Raw genomic sequence first — 15,879 nt, 5'->3', positions numbered from 1 at the left:
AAATTCAAGTCTTTTACTGGGTTTAGTTGTAGACATTTGAGATGTCATCCCAAACATCCCTTTCTCTCTGAACAGAAAGATAAGTGATTAACAATATTGAAATTATGAACTGTGGAAAACCACATGCTGAAGCCATATGTTGAACTTAGTGTGACTACATGGTCATTCCAGATCAGACTGCTGGAGGGGAAGCTAACACTCCCCTCGGTTAATATGCCACCGTGGCTCTGCCCCTTGATTGGCTCAGAGAGAAGCAGAATGGCATCAGCTCCTCTAACACATCTCTGGACGCAGTTTGGCTGCCCGGCAGCGAAGGACCTTGAGGAAGCTGTCGATCTTGTGGGAGTCTCTGCGAAAACAGGACAGCAGAAAGTGGAAGTTGGTCAGACGCGAGTTCTTGTCGTTCCCAAGATCGTTATTGAAGGGGACGGAGGAGATGTCCTGGGAGGAGTGACCCATCTGCAGAGAGAAAAATGTGCTTAATTGAAATTACATCTGGACCACAACCCAGACAAGGCTACTTACTATAGCATGCTGAAGTACATGCTGTACATTAAAAAGGTATAAGTTGCTTTTTGCTTGTTATATTTGCTTGTGTCCCGGTAGGTTAGCAAGCACCATATTCCACTATTCTTTTCCATTGTATTGAAAATGAAGGTCACAGTCTGTTGGCCAAATCTCTATATTACACAACTTCACATTACATGACCCGCACCATGCTACACCAGGTAAAATATGTCTCTATAAGTAAAAGAAAATTCGCCCCTATTTATTTTACAGTGGAATTAGACTGAATCAAAGAACACCTATCTGTAGATAAACTACATTAGCATGCAATCATGAACATATGCATTCAATCATATGAGCTGATATCCATTTGGCTAGGCCTCAATGTAATCAGCTATTCAAAAGCTTTCCCATGCACGCACTTTGTGGACCAGATGCTCCAAGCCAGCACCCAAGGTGTTTGAGTGTTCTTGCAGTTGTTTGGTTTTGCTGTAGATCAGGCTCTTCTCAGGGTGGACAAGATTGGGTGCCTCAGTCAACAGTACAGCCAGAGGATCTGACCACGCAAGCAGTAGCGAACGAACCAGGGACAGCAACTCTGACTCCTGCATGACAATCCAGTTGAATGAATTATAAACAGTTGTATCATATGTTGTATCAATCAGAACAGTTTGTTACAAAGCCAATGAAACAAAGGTGGGTTTTGCTCAAATACATAATTTTGTACTATAATCTTACTGTATAAAGCAATATCAAAATCATTACATATACACCATATGCATCATTGGAATGAGCGGCATTAGTTTCCTTTCTAGATTCTCAACTGTGGTTTATCGGTACAAATAGAACATTTCTACAAGAGAGAACTAATGTTAAGGTCAGAAAAGGCGCAGAGGCTGCAAGACATACAGGCACCCTGAGGGCTTGGTCCTTGTCATTGGGTGTTTGGAGGGAGGATGTGTGACACATAGACGGGCGCATCATGAACTTTCCAATTGGATGGAAATGAGAGTTCTGCAGGTCAGAGATGAAGAAGACATGTAAGGAAGTCTGCACACAACCATACAACTCACACTCTCTCTCACACACAAACACACACACACAACCATACAACTCACACTCTCTCTCTCACACACACACACACACAACCATACAACTCACACTCTCTCTCTTTCTTTCTCTCTCTCACAAACACACACACACACACAACAATACAACTCACACTCTCTCTCTCTCACACACACACACACACACACACACACACACAACCATACAACTCACACTCTCTCTCACACACACACACACACACACACACACGCACACACACAACCATACAACTCATACTCTCACTCTCACACACACACACAAATACATACACACTACTATAAAGGGTTTCCCCTAATAAAGCACTCACAAGGTCGTTACTGAGAGATGTGCTGAGTGAGTGCAGATTGTCAGAAATCTGGGAGACTCTCTCCAACAGATCAGTCATGCCCACTGCCTCAGAGGACACCGCCATGCACAGCAATACCACCACTGAGGAGCAGAAGAGCAATGGAGCATACCAATATGAATAACTAACTCAGGACACCGCCACGCACAGCAGCACCACCACTGAAGACCAGAGGAGCAATGGATCATACCAATATGAATAACTTACTCACTGGCATGCTAGACAAATGGATCATACCAATATGGATAACTAACTCACTGGCATGCTAGACAAATGCTGCAAAAATGACAAGGGACTGTCAAAAGGGAGGAAAGAGTCCCTGAGAAGACAGAAAATATAAACAGGAGAGTAAAATAAACAAGAAATGAAAAATAAATAATCAATTGGACAAACTAATGGACAGAAATGATGTATTGACACACATCTTTACATACGCAGGCCTATCTCACCTGCCAAATGCAGTTTGGTACCCTTGGACCTGTAAGCTGGCATTCTTCTGGAGCGTCTTTCTGTTTGCGTCCTCTTGCTGTCTTTCTGCAATTTTATGCTGCTCTTTCTTGTTCTGGTGATCTGTCTTTGGGATCACTTTATAAAGGGACTGAACTGGTTTTTGCTGCTTTTTGTATGCATCTCTGTGCACTTATCTAGTTCTGTTCCGTACCTTGCTAATGAAAAACATTGTTTTAGGTTCATCAATACACATGGGAGGGCTATTTGTGGGTGTGTCAGGGCACAGTCCACAATCACACAAGTAAGTAAATATATACATATATGTCTCCCACTTTCTCCCCCTGTAATTGAAAGGGTGTTATGTGACTTTTCAAAAGTGCTCTGTGCGTCAAGGCATAGCCACTTAATGGAGCATGGTTACGTGGTGCTGACAGTGTGTGTGTGTGTGTTTGTATGTATGTGTGTGTATATGTGTTTGTGTGTGTGTGTGTGTGTGTGTGTGTGTGTGTGTGTGTGTGTGTGTGTGTGTGTGTGTGTGTGTGTGTGTGTGTTTGTGTGTGTGTGTGTGTGTGTGTGTGTGTGTGTGTGTTTGTGTGTGTGTGCAGGGTCGCTGATGGCCATTTGAGGGCTCCCCTCTCCTCCTCATCCATCTGTCTGTGGCTGGTTATAAATTTGATTCGGGTGGTACCATGAGAAATGAGAGGATACACCTTGAAAGAATTTGCGTGACAGTTTAGTCGTCAAAAGTCCTCTCTCATTTTTTTGAACACACAACTCATCCAAAAAGCTTTTTCTGTGTCTGATCCGCCCTGTTATAGATGAACGTATGTTAGCCTGTGGGGCCAGAGAAGAGACTCCAAATTCCATGTCCTCATCTCAACCCACCTCTTATTTTTGAAACCACAGACTGATTTACTTTGGTTATCTCTGGTGGGGATAATGAGGTTTACTGATGTCACATATTTGTGTTTTGTGTCACACGGCTGACCAATGGCCAACTTAGCCCTCCCTGATGGCTGAGTATGTGGGGAAAGCAACCGCGGGAATCCAATCAGACTCTGGTCTGATATGAATGATCAGCTGATTCTCCTAGGGAAACCATTTTTCCTTTTTGATTGTATGAAGTAGAATTTTAGTCAGTCTTGAAGTAATATGGTTGTCAGAAGACCCTGCTGGAGGATAGAAATACAGGTTTGGACTTGAATGGAGGAGACCATTGTTTGGAAGGAGCGCAGCATTGTGAAGGACAGCTCCCATCACAACCACAGACTGTTTGCCCTCCTCCCCCTGGGTAGGCGCTACAGGGCCCTCTGTTCCTTCTTTCCTGTCACCCTGCTGAACTCTGCACCACGGTGATAGCCCCCCTGTTAACCCCCTCTCACTCCTACCTACAGTGACTGTATTTCCCCCCTCTACCCTGGCCTGACCGCCCCACACCTCCCTCCAGCCACTGAGTATTTGCACTAAATTGTTGTATAACTACTGTACATTTCTCACCTATAGTGTATTCATATCTATATCTATTAATTTAAAATTGTTGTCCATATTCATCATATTTATACCATATCATGCCTCTTACCTCATATATAACTACAACTGCCACCTTTACTTGTACTTCGCCTGCACTTTACATATAACTTTATCACATCTGCACTTATCACCACTATTGCTGCTCATGTTCTTACTGTTCATACCACTTATATCTTATATCATACTGTATATATCCTATTTATCTATTTTTATATTACCAATGTACATATGCACATACTCTGCACTCTTCTGTTTTTGCACTTCTGGTTCGATGCTGACTGCATTTCGTTGCCTCAGTACTTATACTGTGTGCAATGACAATGAAATTGAATCTAATCTAATCTAATTTGAAAGGGTGTCTATAAGCACTGTAACTACAAACATGTCCTAATGTACTCACTATCCCAATGAAAGTGTGTCTCATATCAAAGCCTGTATGCGCACAGGAAAAAGGGAATGTGGAAGCCTGTACCTGTGTTTGTTTAGGGAGAAAACACTGATCCCCTATAGATAGTGGTTTATTTGTATGTATGTGTGGTTGAGTTTGTGTCTCTGTGTGTTCACATACCTGTAGGCAATTGTATATGTTCTCTGGGCATTTTAAATAGAGCCCTTTCAGGATAAAATGTGGCCTATACAGAAAATCAGCTCTTGCCCTGTGTCTATGTATGTATTTGTATTCCTGTGTGTGTGTGTGTGTGTGTGTGTGTGTGTGTGTGTGTGTGTGTGTGTGTGTGTGTGTGTGTGTGTGTGTGTGTGTGTGTGTGTGTGTGTGTGTGTGTGTGTGTGTGTCTGTGTGTGTGTGTCTGTGTGTGTGTGTTTCACCTCATGGGCTTTCACCCTCAGCTTACCTATATATATATATGGCCTTGTATAGTACACAATCTCTATAGCCCATGTGCAGGTCATTCAACCCCTCCTGTCCTTAATACACACACGCACACGCACACACACACACACACACACACACACACACACACACACACACACACACACACACACACACACACACACACACACACACACACACACACACACGCACTTATATCACACCTTTCTGAAGACACAGGCATGACCTCCAGCTCTGACTTTTAAAACAGAATGTCTTCTACCTTCAGCCTCCTTCATGAAGGCTGCCCCTCCCACTCACCAGCTCCCACATGGAAGCACCCTCCCTCCACAGGCTCCTGAGGACCAACACCCCCTACCCTTGAACTCCTCCTCTTCCACTCCCACTCCCCCTATACCCTCCTCCTCCTCCTCTTCCACTTCAACCCCCACACCCCATAGTCTCCTCTTCCACTCCCACTCCCACTCCCCCTCCCCCTCCTCTTCCACTCTCACCCCTCTGGTTCTTCAGGACAGAAGTGTGTGTTTTCCCTCTTGTTGTGGTGTTTAAGAACTTGTGTCAGCTTGTTTTTTCCATGTTACTAGGGTACACAGAATAGCACAAGGGTTTGCAATTGTGTGTGTGCATGTGTTTGTGTGTTTATTGTGTGTCTGTATTTGTGGATGCGACTTTGTGTGTGTGTGTGTCTGTGTGTGTGTGTGTGTGTGTGTGTGTGTGTGTGTGTGTGTTTGTGTGTGTGTGTGTGTGTGTGTGTGTGTGTGTGTGTGTGTGTGTGAAATGTATGTAAATTAATGATGAGTCAGCAGATAGACTGCCTGAGGAGAAAATTCTGAAGTGAACTTTAGGGAGTGTGTGTGAGTGTGTCTACATGTATGTGTGTGTATGTGTATGTATGGTTTATTGTGTATTATCTGAAGGACAGGACTTTAACCTTACTTAAGAGCCACCCCACCCCCTCTTCATACTCCCGCAGCCATGCCACACACATGCGAACAAACACCACACACCCCTCCCCCAGCCATGCCCAAGAACAGGCCTTTGTCATTCTTGAGCAAAGAGTCGGGTTCGCTCTCTCTTTCCCTCCTCCTCTTTGCCTCCGCACAACTTCAGGGGAGAACTTGGCACATAGAAGTTTGTTTCCTCTGTTTTCTCTCCATTCTTATCTATTGCTCTGGCTCCTATTCATTCTTCTCTCTCTCTCGCTCTCTCTCTCTTTCTCTCTCTCTGAAAGGATGGACATGGCATGTTGTCTTAAGAGGAAATTCCGTTGCAGTTCCACTCTGGGCCTCTCTGTGTCTACCTCAGTGTGCATGCGCTCACACATGTGTACGCACACACACACACACAGGAACATACGTATACGCCCCCTGCAATCCATAGGCAGTCATACATTGAAAGGGGATACAGCAGCCTGCAGGTTTCTTTCTCTACTTCCTGTGTCCTTGCTGACTTCCTCTCTATCGCTCACCAACTGACAGTACTCAAGGAAATTGATACATTTGAAGGTAAGGCAATAAAGTCTTCTTTACACTCTTGCCCAGGCTGAATGTAAAGATGGATTGCTAACTCACTGAAGTTCAATGTTTAGCTCATTAGAAGTCAATATCTGCATGCTCTTGGCCAGGCAAGTCATACAAAAAGCTTACAATTCCAGAGACAGATGTGAAATCACAAAAGTGACTTGATTCTATGGTTTTTTGAAGAACACAAAAGTATGACTGCCTGGAAATGTGTGTGATTTAGTTTTTGTTTAAAGACTGAGATAACCAGTGACCTCTATGAATAAAACACTGTGGCGTTCGTATCGTCTCACGTGTGACTCGGAACTCTTGAAAAGGGAGTGTGAATGTATGGTTACGCGCAGCCTATAGCCCTAGCAACGCCTCCCTGCTAAATAGTATGCGCAGAATCCTCCAGTTTATTCCTGTCGAATCCAGACAAGACGGAGAGGAGGTAATTGGGTGGTTATAAATAGTAATTTAATTACGAGTGATTTTGAACCATTTCGGCAATGTTTGAAATGAATATGAATACTTTGGGAACACGGTGTACTAGAAAGAGGAGGGGGCGGGGGAGCGCCTTTTCTCTTTATCTCGCGTTGGATCCCGCGGACGGTTAAATGGGTTTTATTCCATAATTTCGTGTGTGCGGTCCTTCAAACAACTATCTCGATGGTGCAATTGGTCTTTTGCGTGAACTTTGTGAATGGTTTAAGGTGAACTGAACTCTGTGAGATAAGGCAGCAATGTTGCAGCCAGTAGCAATGTTCAAGACTTCACTACCCAGAACCCAGTATGCACTCAGCAAAAAACGTACAATTGGATACAGGTGTGTTGGGGGGTTGCAACAGATGGGCTTGTGGGTATAAACACGTTAGTTTGAGCCATTGTTACATACTTTCTGCACGGGGACTCAGGGAGGTTAGAGGTAATTTACCGCCCTCACGCAATGAATTTTCTGAGCCAGGGGCGAAATGGATCTGAGTGCCTATGGTGTCATTCACTGCAACAGCTTTCGTTACAAATGGATTGCATGCTAATAGATCACCTGCAAGAAGCGGAACTGTCGTTCTTGAATTGATTGGGTTATGCACGCATCATTTTAATCACGCTGTGTGGTGAGGTTACCGGCGTTTTCCCGTTTGAGTAGGCCTAGAGTTTGCGGAGTTGAACATCTCAGCATAATTTTGAGTTCCCCGATGAACTAGATATTCCCAACTGTTATGCTTCACTGTTGCTGGTTAATGTTTCAAGTAGGTAATGTTATTTGGTGGGTTATAATTCAGTTACATTTCAGTTTGGATAAATGACCTTGCTCCACGTGTTGCTCAAATATCGCAATTTTTATTTATGGGCTGTGGAGTCTACATGTTTGCCTTTTGATTTAATGTTTTGATGCATTTCTCAGGCTTTACAAATGTGGCTTAGCTACCTATTAGGCATGTGTAGCCTAATTGCAATAGAATGTGCCGTTAACGTTAGTGGCGAAAGTTAAACGCTGTTGAGCAACTTTTCCATATTTTCAAGAAACAGGGCAGTAAGTTTTATTTGCCGGGTTTTGGCTTTCTATGCATGACGTCGCCGGTGATATTCTTATTACATTAGTCTGTACATTCTGGCTTTCTTGGATAGTCCTATGACCTTGGAGAATCCACCTAGGTTGCGCAAACACCTGAGGTAGTGGTCTTGTATGAGTGCACGTCACGTAAGCCCGCCTTTAGTCGGCACAGCCTTTAACTTTTAGATTCCTTGACGACCGAGCGATAACGTGGTTTGTGAAAAGAAACTCTACTGTCTACAGCTAAGCGGTGATGTGACCAGCAGGTGGCCCTCTTCAACAGATTTGGGCTGCTTGGTAATCTGCCGTCATCACGATTTCAGCGCTCTACGGGTGCTGCATCCGCCATGGACCCGGTCCAGTGCGTTGTGCAGGACCGAATTTTGTTTGTATTTTTTTCTGGTTCTCTGTGAAGGTGACGCAAACAAAGTGGTATGCAACAAAGGAGGGCGCCATAACCATAGTAGGCTAAAAGTGTACTGTAAAAAAAAAAAAAAAAGAACCTTAGATGGGTCTTTCCATCTTCGCTCACCATTTATTAGGGGGGCAGAAAAGAAAAAGAAAAGAGGAAATTAAGGCGGATGAAAGTGTCTATGTTGATGAACATAATAACGTTTTCATTTCATTGATAATAACGTTTTCATTGAAAATCCCATTGTAAGTCCAGTCAATGGTTAAAATATTTTCATGTGATGGTTTAATCGTAACCAAGCTTAATGCCCCCCACCACTGTCTTTGGCTGCACGCTAATTTCGCCAACTTTCTTCCATAGGGGGTGCTGTCATGGCGATGTCTTAAGATAAACATCTTAAATTTGCTCTTCTACATGGCTCTAGTAGCTCGTCCTAAAGTGCCAGTGTCCTTTCACCTGTTGAAGCTGTCAAATCTCAAACCTTTTGTTACTAGGGGTGCTTCACACCTGCTGCTTGGATCCTGATTGCAGCATGTGGAGATGGGATACTTTTTTTTAATTTAAAGAAACTGTAAATACTCCAGACTGTTTGGGGTTTAGCCTGCTGACCGGTGCACCTCTGCGTTCGTTCCACACAAACAGAATGGGGCTTTAGTAGCCTACTGCGTGTGTTTGACGCCAAATTGCCATGGCTGTTTTTGAACTTTGGTAGGGTTACTCCCTCCCAACAACTCTCCTCCTGTTGGTGAATGGGAAGAGATGTATGATGTATGGCTCCTCCCCCTGCTTCCAGCACTCATGTCCACATGTGTGCCGTCCCCCCCGCCCCACCCCCCTGCTTGCCAACTCTAACCACACTGTGCTTGCTCTCTCCTGCTCTCTCTCTCTCTGCACATGCACATACAGGAGCACACAGGCTAAGACGCACAGTCAGAAGCAGCACTTATCATGTCGGACTCTGAGAGCACTGCCCCAGCTGAGGTCCCCGTGCCTGCCGCCTGCGAGGCGATCAAGGCCGACCTGGACAAGTGGTAAGTCCCTTTCCACTTTACCGCTCAGGGTGGGGAGGCGTTAGATAAGTGATGTGGGGGTGTGTTGACTTGGACATTCCCTGAATTTTTTTTTTTATGTGTGTTGGGAGGGTGTATGTTAGGTTGGAGGATGCAGTTGATAAAGGTTTGGTTGCTGCATCTTCATGTGAAAAATGGTGGGGTAGCAGGGTGACGTATTGGGTTGATAGAGGTGGGTCATCATGCATTATTTTTTTTTTCCCGCTTTCATTTGAAGTTTTTATTTCAGTGTTTTATTGATTTTATTATTATTTTTTTTATTTAACTTGATGTTGTGAATTCCAACACATTGCCACTGTTGGAGAGGCTCTCATCTGAACGTGATGCTGTTGCTTACGCCTGATTGGCGGCTGAGAATTTGCCTACGTCACATTTCTCTCCACTCACTCGTGCTCCTCCACTGTTGCCCTTACTACCCTCTGCCTCTCAGGCCTAGCTGTGTCAACCTCCCTGCGGTGCGTGTGAGCGTGCAGACCCTTGCATACTGACCTGCCCACTGTCCCTGCGCAGTGACCCACCCTGCTGTTAGGATTAGTGTGAGCTTGTTATGGGTTTTATTTTTCTGTAAATGCAGAGGGCTTGAGACCCAGGAAATGCTGTGCTAAGCTAACCCTGTTGTCTCAATGACAAATGTCAATGTCAATGTCCAAGTCGGGTTCAGTATTGTGACATAACTTTGTCCCTCTGAGTCCATTAGCTACACCCTCCCTCCACTGTCCACTAATCCTCTTGTAATTTATTTTGACACCTTATGTGTTTACCAATTTGATCAGTCTTGTCCATTTGGCTCTAGACAGGCCTGTCTTCAGGCATGTTCTGATAAGGCACCCCACTCTGGGCTTTTACCCTGGTGGGCAGATAAGCAGAGGGGTGTGTGGGGTGGGATTCAGTGTGGGTGTGTGCATCTGGTCAGTTTGCCAGAAAAAGGGGTGGGGTGTGGGGCTAACTGTTAGCCCAGCCTCTGCTGTTTGTTCCTGTGTAGTAGTGCTTGGGCTCTTGAGTTATCCCTGCCGGAGAGCAGAGCTGCTGTTGGTGATTGACATTAGGCTCCTGTGGGCCCTGTGTCCTCACCCCTTTCCGCTGTAGTCATTGATCTCCATATGAACTGCCTGCTGCTGCTGACCAGCTGAATGTCGTACTCTCAGAAGGCTGACTCTGAGTAATCCATACCATGCTTGTATTTTTAGGCTGGTCATAAATAGTCCTTCATGCGTGTATCTGTGTTAGTGCATGATGTAGGGTGTGACCTGCTCTATAGGCAGGCTTGTGTTTCTTAGGAATTTGACACCAATGGCAGCCATGTTGGTGTCACTCACCCAGACCAGTGTGCAGCCAGCCATGTCCTGACTTTATTGGAGTAGGATCTGATGGGTGTAGTTTTGTCTACGCGGTGCCTCAGATGCTAAAGTTGTAATCAGAGTATTTGTCTGGCTTTGACCTTGCTTGCTCTTCCTATAAATAAAGCAAGAAAATGGGCTGTAATTCCAACCTCAGACTACTAGCCCTCACAGTATTTGTAATGCCACTTCAAGTGACGATGTGCTGATATCTGTTCATGATTATGATATGACCTTGTTTGACCTTGAATAGTGAAATTACCTGACTTGCAGGCCTCAGACTTTGTCCTTTGCTGTAGAGCTGTACATGGATGTGGAAGGGTATAGCTTATGTACATCTTTGTGGCTGTAATGCCTAACTATAGGTTAACATATTGTTTTAAACATTAACCAGCACTATCTTTGCACACCAGAAGTTGCTAAATCTTAGTGTTGCAGAATCTTTTGCCCTTGGTTTTCATAGACATGAGTGTGCTTGTTGTTTTTTGAGGTATGCGGGCCCCCCTAAGGCCAAAAAATGTTACTCAGCTATTTATTTTTTTAAATCAGTCAACGGGCCTTGTCAAAAGCTTTGTTTTGCTGTTGTGTAGTGGCAAGATGAGCATTTCTGGTATTTTACAAAAAAAATTCCACCTGGATTCCTCAGCTTGGTTTCCTCAACTGTTCTATTTAGATGGTCATTTTGTTTTCTTAATTTAATTTATCCTTAAAGGGGTAGACACGCTTACCTTCCAGTGTATGTTGCTCTGGTTCGGAGCATTTGGCTGTGCTCACCTATGGTGGTGAATAATACATACTCCTCCATAAGGAGTGGCTCTCACTGTTAATAATTAAATCTTACAATTAGGAGATGGGCTTGTAAACTTGTCTCAATGGCCACAATGTTGGGTGTCCCACTTTGACACTTCCACAAGAGCCTGTTTGCGTTCAGCTCAACATGACCGTATTACTTAATCACTCCAGTGAGTTGTAGAGTTTAGAATGCAGATTAGTACTGTACCTGCCAACGCTTTTGCCTCCAGATGCAACTAGTTTAATTTTGGTATTGTCTTTTTAGGAACAGTAATCTATTAAACCCTTTCATGCGGCAAGCACGTTCTATGGGCCTCTGACATGCATTGTGTCTTAATTGTTTTTTTGTTTAGTATGGTTACATAATCATGGTCTAATTGGTTTTGCTGGCATTGGCCACACCAGTAATGGCTTGCCAGACAGATCAGAGTTTGCCTCTTGTAGTGAAGGGAGTGTTCACTCACAATGAGGTGTTCTCCCTCCCACTCGCTTTGTGCTCATTTAATATTAAAATGCCTGCGTCCCTTGCTCACCCAGTCTCTCAGCAGGATTATTGGATTTTGTTGCCGGAGGGATGTTTTCTGTGCTGCTGTTAGATCATCTCGAACTCCCTGCATGCAGGACACACAGGCAGGCGTACACACACACCACACACACACACACACACACACACACAGGCAGGAGGACGTGCACACATGGCTCAATAGGACTGGTTTGTGTAAACCCTTTAATCTGAAGCAACCAGCTGTGTGTTACATCACTGGTTATGAGTTGGGAGATTGTGTGAGATGAAGGGGATGAACCTGGGAAGGAACTAGTGGGATTGCCCTTTAAAGAAGGACGATGACGCGTAGCCAAGAATATATGATCTAATACCTGCCGGCCTCTCTGGTTTTGCACAGTCACGCGATGTTTGTGCGTGCGCAGTGTCGCTTTTTCTCACAGATGGGTTTTCTCTGCCCCCCACCCCCATTCCTCTATCGCTCTTTCGCCTCATCACACTAATGCACTGTGTCAGTGTCTGCCGCTATGTGTTGGTGCAGTGTGCCTGGAATTCTCTCTCCCCCCTCCCACACACACATATTCAGAGTGCACTACCCCTGCTGTGTATTTATAAAATTTATCGAGTATTTAGGGGGCAGGGGTAATGAGTTCATTCCATCTGGATTTTGATAATTGATTGCACTGCACTATATGCACATTATAAAGGTCATGATTTGAATTTAGCTCGTTTTGATTCCTGATTAAGTTATTGATTGATGGTCTATCCTGTTTGATGTAGCATGTGGGGTGGGATTTTCAGAGTAAACCTAGCGTCATGCTAGCCTGTACCCTGACGTGTCCCTCCTTCCCTGCAGTGTGAAGGAGAATGGAGAGGAGGGCTGCAAAGACCTGATGGAGGCGTTCGCAGCCTGTGTGAAGAGCGCTGCTGGGGCATCATGAGAGGAGCGGAGCATGGCTCACAGGAAATGTAAGTCCTCATATTCTCACACTGCAACACACTCCTGGTGCTACAGTCACCACGCTTCATGTCACCCTAAAGAGTTCACACGTTGACATTTCCCATGAATTTACATTTAACCGATTTGGAATCTCATCTCCCTCAGGTCCACTGCACTGAGTCCTCCACCTTCCCAGCATTCCCTTCTGCACATGGCACTGGACTGAATGATACAGATTCTGATGGGGGTTTGGTGGCAGAGTCTCGTCCTGTCCCCTGGATCCTCCCTCCTGTAAAGCTTAAGTGATCTCTGAGCCTCCCTTCTGACCCCTGTCCCCTATGGCTGAATTGTAGGCAGTTCTGGAGAGCCCATGGCTGTTTTATGTAAATTGTCTTCAAGATGCTTACATTTAAATGCAAATAAAGTGATTGGTACAGTGTTTCATTCTTCTGGCGTCTTATTTTAAATTTGGAGCCTATGAATTTGTTCAACTTTAACTGTGTTCTTTGGCATTTTTGGAAGCCAATGGGTGACAATCCTGTTGATGTTCATGTGTACATCAGGGTCCTCTTCATCAGGTCTTGGTCACTCCAGGGTCTTTTTAAACTTCATTCTGCCATAAATGTTGTTGAAGGGGAGAACCAGTGTCACTCTTCGCCATTTCTCCTTGGGTAATAGCAAAGCATGTATGTGTACAAATGCCTGAATCAGAGTTTCTTATGACTAATAATTACAAGATTAAAAGGACTGGAGTTGTGGGATAAACCAGCTGCTTGACCATAACGGTGCTAATAAAATGGAGGCCTGTATCCTAATCAGCCCCTCATGGGAAATGATGGCCTGCCCAGTGGGACTTGAGTTTGTGTCTGGATGTGTAGTCTTGTTCCTCAGGGCAGTAAGTTGACACGTGGACCGCAAAAAACAGCCAAGAGAAGTGAACCTGCCTCTTAAAGACTCACCTCACAATGGGGGGAATATATGGCCCAAAGCAAAGAGTATACCTGTGTTGACTTGGGTGATGAGAGCTGGAATGTTCACCTCGCACAAGGTCACACAGAATCCAGTTACATCCCCACTTGCAATACGTGTGTAAGTTGTGTAGTGAATGCATTTTCTGTATAAATGTGAGCTGGGCTGTTTGTGTATGTGTGACTGTGTGTGTATGTGTATGCAACTAAATAGGCGTGCAAGCCTGTGTGGTTCTGAAAATATGTCTGGTTTCTTCTTGAAGATGTAGCCCAGCATATTTCATCATACATTTGTCACAGATTTATTTTTCTGTCCATATAGGTCCCTTTTCAGTGCATGTATACAAATGTGAGTATTTATTTCCTTGAGTGTCAGTATGTGCACATGTTGGACTGTAAGTGTCTGAATATTTTTTATGAATACATTTTAGTGTATGCGCACATAGCTGTGGTATCTGTTTACTTCTATGACCTATGTCCCCCTTTACCATGTTTCCAGGAATGTCTCCATACGAGTACACGGACACCCCTCCCTCGTTTGACCAGTCCTTAAACACACACACACACACACACACACACACGTTCACGTCACTCAGCAGACATGCTTCCATTTGCCCTGTAGGACTCTGTGTATGTCATAGGCACTCAAACAGCTGCCTGTGTGAAAACTTGAATGAATGAGGAGGAGAAGTATGTGTTTTAAATTAGGTGACTGGCACGCTTCATGTGAGGACGGAAACTTCAATAGCTGGCAGATTCTACAGACAGAAATAGTTTGAGTAACAAAAAACTTCATCTGCCATTTTAGAAACATGTAGCTGCCTGATTATGATCCTAAATTATTCAAATATCTACATGAACTGCATAGATATTTTCTTAAGGCTGCCAGGGCACACCTCCACAAACACACGGTGATCCTTGAAAGACAACTGGTTGTCCTATTGTCAACAACAAGGTGATTGAGCACCTGGCATTCAAATTAACTGGTTCTTCATAAGCCGCAGGGGTGACCATCCTGTTGGACGACCATGCGTGCCCTGTGTGTGATGGACCAATTATCCAATCTGATTATCTGAAAAGCCCTTTTTAAAGGGGTTAAGTGATGTGTGTGCTCGTAGTTGTATGTGGTGGGTGACTTAAGACCAATTGAGATAGACTTAAGGTGATGAAGTGTCGACTATTGAAGTGATCAGCGCCTCTCCCTATAACCTGCCCTCACTCGATTTGATCTTTTTTTTTTAATGTATAGTCTTGTGCACCATTGTGTTCTGAAGGTAGTAGTCAACAAAGCTGCAGAAGTTAAGTCACCAATGGGTTATTCCCTAGGATATGTTCCTCCCTTCATTATGATATTCAGACAAAAATAGTCCAGTTCATCTGATATTCACCACTTCCTACCAAACATTTATATAACTCCTTATATTACAGAGATGTGGTCTAGACACTGAATCTATAGTTAATTTTTCGGGCCTTAACTGGAAAAGGAGTCCTTAGCTGCAAATTCTGTGTTTTTTCACGTTTGATTTCCAAGGTAGGCTATGACGTACCAGTATTCATAACCGTGTACAGTTTTTGGACTACATTGTATGACCCCAGCTTGGTAATCAACCAGTGTTAATAATGAGATGCAATTAAGGGAAAGCTAAAGAGGGCAAGTACATGTGCACAAATGTAATATTTTGCTAAAGGGATATATTTGCTCATTCATGTTAATAAAGAATGTTAGCTTTTTTCAGGCGTTTCTGACATCAAAACGTCTCTACTGCCACCATGTGTACAAATTAGGTATTATCCCAGATGGCGTGTATTACCCCAGATGGAGTCTCATAGGAACGGAAGGAATAGAGAACACTTTAAGTTTTTCAAGCCCACTTGAATCAACAAAACTGTGTCGTAACGTTGAAATAGCCTACTCTGCTTCTTTGTGACTCGATACAAACTAATGTGAACAATAACAAAAGTGTGTGTTACCTTCTCGTCAAACTTTGCTCATTTTGCCAGGTAACATTAA

General features: G+C 44.1%; 1 protein-coding gene and 1 long non-coding RNA gene across 2 annotated transcripts; one reads left to right on the top strand and one right to left on the bottom strand.

Moving 5' to 3' along the window:
- Positions 1-273: 273 nt before the first annotated feature.
- prl (prolactin) lies at positions 274-2,452 on the bottom strand (the record flags this gene model as incomplete). The annotated part of the gene is made up of 5 exons (XM_080857106.1): positions 274-459; positions 930-1,112; positions 1,417-1,521; positions 1,922-2,043; positions 2,410-2,452. The coding sequence occupies 5 exons, from the start codon at positions 2,450-2,452 to the stop codon at positions 274-276; spliced, it is 639 nt and encodes a 212-aa protein (XP_080713232.1).
- A 6,702-nt stretch (positions 2,453-9,154) lies between these two features.
- On the top strand, positions 9,155-13,339 carry LOC308380004. Its single transcript, XR_013969008.1, has 3 exons — positions 9,155-9,290; positions 12,817-12,929; positions 13,066-13,339. It is a non-coding gene; the product is annotated as an uncharacterized lncRNA (long non-coding RNA).
- Positions 13,340-15,879: the final 2,540 nt, after the last annotated feature.

Source organism: Sprattus sprattus (genome assembly GCF_963457725.1).
Source record: "Sprattus sprattus genome assembly, chromosome: 18".
NCBI lineage: Eukaryota > Metazoa > Chordata > Actinopteri > Clupeiformes > Clupeidae > Sprattus > Sprattus sprattus.
This window is presented reverse-complemented; position numbering and strand designations above follow the sequence as displayed.